The 5,360-nt window shown below is 32.8% G+C and overlaps 1 protein-coding gene across 1 annotated transcript; it reads left to right on the forward strand.

Annotated features, from left to right (window-relative positions):
- Positions 1-738: 738 nt before the first annotated feature.
- LOC110453145 lies at positions 739-5,360 on the forward strand. The gene is made up of 3 exons (XM_021501991.1): positions 739-833; positions 4,086-4,366; positions 5,222-5,360. Exons 1-3 carry the CDS (start codon positions 739-741, stop codon positions 5,236-5,238), a joined length of 393 nt encoding a protein of 130 aa, XP_021357666.1. The 3' UTR covers positions 5,239-5,360.

Raw genomic sequence — 5,360 nt, forward strand, 5'->3', positions numbered from 1 at the left:
AACACTGAAATCATACTTACTGTCTATTTTATGCAGTTATATATGTTTAAGCATTGGCTTAAAAGAAGCTATATAGTGTTTTAAAGATATACTAGTATCCACTTCATTAAAGGTGAGAGAAGTATTTACATTCTTATCATTAGCCCTCCAATGTCATAACAAGGGTTGCTCATTGAGGAAAACCAATTTGTTTTTAAATGTGTATACCATAAGTCAGCTAGGAATTGTGTGGCGTTTGTGTTTGATATCGAAAACGCATTATGTAGATTTATTTCTACTGTTTGTATACATACCTTGCTACTGCCAATGTTTGGTCATAATGCCCATCCCCAAGTTTTTGTGTCGTTCACATTCATCCACCACAATTTTTAACATATCGCGTTTTTATGTGAAACGAAATTAATTCACCTTTTGACATATGCTTTTCGTTGTAACACAAACAAAGCATAAATCTTTTGTCTAAAAAGCAACCTAAAATAAACTAAAATGAACGTGAATCTGTAATTTGACCTCCCATAGTCTGGGTTTAATTGTATTTCTCACACCTGTAAATATCCGTTTTCTCGTGGATGCAATTATATTAGAAACGGAATCCTTGTCTTTGAGAAACAAAGTACATACACAGTTTGTATGCTATAATATATGAAACTAATCAAAATTAAAAACAAAAGGTGTCAGATTTAGTTGAGTCATGATAGTAAGCCCACTTGCGATTCGATTGGCTGGTTACATATTACTATGGCTAGTGACGGAGTATCCAAATCCATATATATACAGGCGCTGAATAAAGGTGATAATCGCACAGAACATCAAGATAGTCGGTTCATCAACAGGTAAGTCTATTGTTATCCTCTGACAGATGACAGCTTTCTTTCCTCATTTGTAATTTCTATAGATACTTATAGCTGTTATTTTTGTTCATTTGTTTGGTTTGTTTTTCTTGAAACTTAAACAATATTCTTTTTTTAAAAGCATCGATATAGCATTTAACTAAGGTACTAGAAAGCATGCACACATGTATATACAGAGTTACAGATGTTTTCACTTGTTGGTTTCTGAAAAAGACAAAGGGATATTAATTTTGATTGGACTTTTAACAATGTTATTACGAATTTCATGATACTTGTATATTGTCAAACACTAAATTTCCCCTTGAAATCGTTTTCATTGTTTTCCGAACGATATTTTTTTTGAAAATCATAATTCGGAAAAGGATGTTGAATTTAAAGTTTGTCGAAGAACTTGTAAGTTTCAATCCTTGTAAGTTTTAGCGAAAATAGTAACCTTGTATAATAAACTTATTGACAGTAGAAAAAAAATCAAATATCGATTCAAGCAATATAAACAGGTATGAATATTCTTAAAATCACATATCTATATATATATAATTTAATTATACAATTGGTTCGTAAAAAATTGCAGGTAACTGAAAACAAACTTCCTAGAAAAATTGGTGATTTGTTTAATAAATACTGCAATAACCTACTTTAACACAATACTCTCTGCAAGATCTTAGAAACCGAAGGAGGGCTAATCTATTGTCCTAGAATTTTGAGTTCCTGATACCTGTAAATCATTTCCGGCGTCATATCTTTCAGTGTAGTTATCGTCCTCTTCGTCTTGTTCTATTCTAAACGATAATTGATTTATATATTAACCCTTTGTATAAGTGTAGGTATCCAACGTGAAACAAAGATATCTCGATTGATATATCCAGTTTTGCTTTAGATCAAGAACAATATATCAAAAAGAGAATAAACGTAAAATATACTGGGATTTGCGGCGGTGATTATACTGCCAACCAACAGTACTAAAACACCAAATTAATAGATGATTTTGAATTATATTTTCGTAATAAGGATCACTCTGTCGTTGATGGGCGTTGTAACGTCGTAGCATTAACAGTGAGGCGGAATCACATTGACCTTTTGGGGTCACGATATTGTTCATAATGTCATTAATAATCAATTTCATGATTTTGGTCAATGACGTAACTTGGTTTAAATCGACATAAATAATTCTCCGTTGAAAAGTCAAAAACCGCATTACATTTCAAATTAATTAGAATGACCTTTACTTTATCGCAATATGTCATTAATTTAATTGCCGCTTTGTAACAACTTGTCTTGATTTCCCATCCAGGTATTAATTTGAATAGTAAACTCAAATTTTTTGCATATCATATATTTTCTACAGTTTTGATACAGTTTGAAATTAACAACAATTCCTAACAGTTATATAAATACACAAAAACACAAAACCAAATTAAAAGTAAACAAGAAAAGATGTTAAATAAAATTCATGAGTTCTAACTGCATAGATATTTTAATTCAAAACGTAATATATTCTTTGCTGTGCGCGGACAAAAAGGTCCAAAGGTCAACAGTCAGTGTGATTTTTTTATAGATTTATAATTTCCGTTAGTCTCATTCTATCAATAATTCCTATTACGTGATTTGAACAAACCTTATACAATGGTAAAGTATCCGATTACCTCGAGCAAATACGTAATTCACATTGCCAAGACCAACGCTACCGTCACGAGTTGTAGAAAATCCTAGCTACAGTACTTCACATTTTAATAAACATTGTACATATTTATATTTGTCAATATTTCTAAAAAAAAATGTATTTTTGAAAGTGTTAAGGTCAATGTGACCATTTTGTCAATCTATTGACTTTTTTAAGTCCACCGAAGAAAATATAATGAGATATCTCCATATTGATATAGAAGTAAACGTATATAATGACATCTATAATCAGAAAATGAAATTGTTAGAGCAAGTATTAGTTACAAGATGCAAGCAGTTTTCTCTACTACAGACTGTTTTGAATGCCAGGAGATTGGATATACAAATTGTACATGTATATCGTTTATGATGCCTTGCTTTCTCAAATACTACGCAAGTTCTTTTCTTAAATGTAACTTTCTATAATGTTTCAAAGAGACAACTGTAGTTTGGGTGCCTATTTAACCAACGCGCGAACTATAAGTTTAACTTCGTCGGCCACAACACAGACTTCGTCAATTAAAGGCAGACGATAAACCAATCACTCAACCAACCAACCAACAAACTATCAATTTAACTGTCTTCGATGCGGTATGCTACCTGTATCATGAACCCGCACTGTAATGGAAAGCGTGCGTTAAGCCAGTTTAAGTCACCTAGCGCTAACCTGATATCGATGTTTGTAGGTGTGACATTTTGATAATATATTGTAAGCGGACTTAACATTTACCAGAGTCAATTTTTAATCTGTGACGTCGGTATTGGCACCGTTATTAGGTGTTTATTCCATAAAAAGATTATACGACAAGTGAGGTATTTCAGTATAACCGAGAAATAACCCTTCTACCCATAACTATGTTGCCTCTCATCGTGACATTAGAATTAAGGATTCCTCATTTATTTATTGAAAGTACTGTCTTTTACACTCGAACGCTCGCTTTTTAACGATATTTTAGAGAAGGTCTCACATCAGACATTTCATTTGTACATGTACATGCTATGAGTTATGAAATTTATCTCGCGAACTTGCGCGGTACCTAGTCCCCAGTAGACAAACAGTATTACCTTCGATGGCCAAACTAAAACTGTCTATTTCCCTAGTAGATAAGCAGTATCATAAATAAAAAAAAAAGAAAACAAACTTTTATTTAACAAATTCTGATTCGTATTTTGTATGCTTAATAAAAATAACATACAGCATTTGATATGGCGCCCTGTCTTGCTAGAATAAGCCACTCTAAAGCACTTTAAAGTAAATAGATATATAATTTATACAATCAATAAAATTAGCATATAACAAACATTAATCAATGCATTTTTTGAGGAATTCGCAGAAGCTGCCTTATCATACGCTAACTACTAGTCCTATGCCACCTGGCTAATATCTCCCTATCTGCGTATGCCTGCGTGTGTGCTGGAGATGTAATGTGTTGCATATGCATATATGCGTATATACGTATATGACAATACTCGGATAGTACTGTATATACATTATTCGTTATTTCGGAAATATTTCACTGATACTTATCAATTTTCTGTCTAGAACTATACTAACGACCAGTTATGTATTTTTAGGCCATTCATCGCCATGTCTATCGCCACTATTCTAACGACGCTGGCATTGCTGCATCTAACTAGTGCAATATTCTACACAAACAGCAAGGAGAGTGATTTACCCCGAATAGGAAAGCGCCACCATTTAAATCCTTATATTCTGGGGCGGTTTCGCAGACCATCAGGCACCGAAAAACAACAAGCTTACGATCTATCTGAGGATACGGAAAGACGAATCAGCCCAAAACAAAACTCGGAGGATGATATTGTAATGTTTTTGTCCAGAAATTACAATCCGAAGGGTAAGAACAAAATATTATCTGTGAAATAACTCGCTGTTTCTGGGTGTTTTTTTTTTGTTTATAACAAGGAATCCTTATTACTCACAGGTAAATATTAGTTTCAGACCTGTCTTGCATTTTACCTACGTGATACGTTTTGGTGGTAAAAAAAAAAAGAATTGATACTCTGCAAAAACGAGCTTATTCAAAAATGTGGATTTTTTTATTTTCAAGGTTTTATGTCTCAATCATGATTAAACAACACAAACTTATTTGATTGTGCTTCAACAAGAAAGCGTTACCCTATTTAATCCATTTTTAGACATAATGTTAATATATTGATTGCAAACGTTACGTCTCTTATGCCAGGTTAATTCGAATGTTGAAAATGGGTTAAGCATTGCAAATGCTTATTTTCCATGTTTTTTAACCAGACATTCAACTGAACAGCGCTTAGCGCTTATCTTTGTTACGTCAAAATAAGCGTGGTGTATAATTCACGCTTCGTCGTCAATAACCTTCGGTAAAAGGTCAAACGGATTCGCAGTAGATAAAATTACTGTACTGTTTTCAGGGTCTTCGTTATAGTAACCAAAGATTATTGACGACGAAGCGTGAATTGCACACCCCGTAAATTTTGACCCACAAAGATAAGCATTGTGCAGTTGAATGTCTGTTAAAACGTGTAAAATACACCTTTTCTATGCTTAATTTATTTTCAACATTTAAATTAAACTGCTATTAAAAAAGTAACATTAATATAAGTGATATGCGGTGTGTTTTAATTACAACATATCAGGATAAAGATTGTCAAAAATCTGTCCTAATAATTATCTGTGTTAGCTGGACAATAACAATTTCATATTTTTATTACAGGGAACCGAGTCATGTAAGGATTCTGATACATGTACAGTCGTGAAGGTCATTGTTGCTATCAAAGACACAAGCGCCGGTGATGTTAAAATGTTAACGATAAACCTGTTATGAAACTGGCATGTAAGAAATAAAAGGTTAT

This window comes from Mizuhopecten yessoensis, unplaced genomic scaffold, assembly GCF_002113885.1.
Source record: "Mizuhopecten yessoensis strain PY_sf001 unplaced genomic scaffold, ASM211388v2 scaffold7147, whole genome shotgun sequence".
NCBI lineage: Eukaryota > Metazoa > Mollusca > Bivalvia > Pectinida > Pectinidae > Mizuhopecten > Mizuhopecten yessoensis.

What these genes read in the sequence shown, in the direction of transcription:
- LOC110453145 (XM_021501991.1), top strand. Translation starts at nt 739, where the DNA reads ATGGCTAGTGACGGAGTATCCAAATCCATATATATACAGGCGCTGAAT. An exon ending in GATAGTCGGTTCATCAACAG is followed by an intron (nt 834 to 4,085) that starts GTAAGTCTATTG and finishes ATGTATTTTTAG; the next exon opens with GCCATTCATCGCCATGTCTA.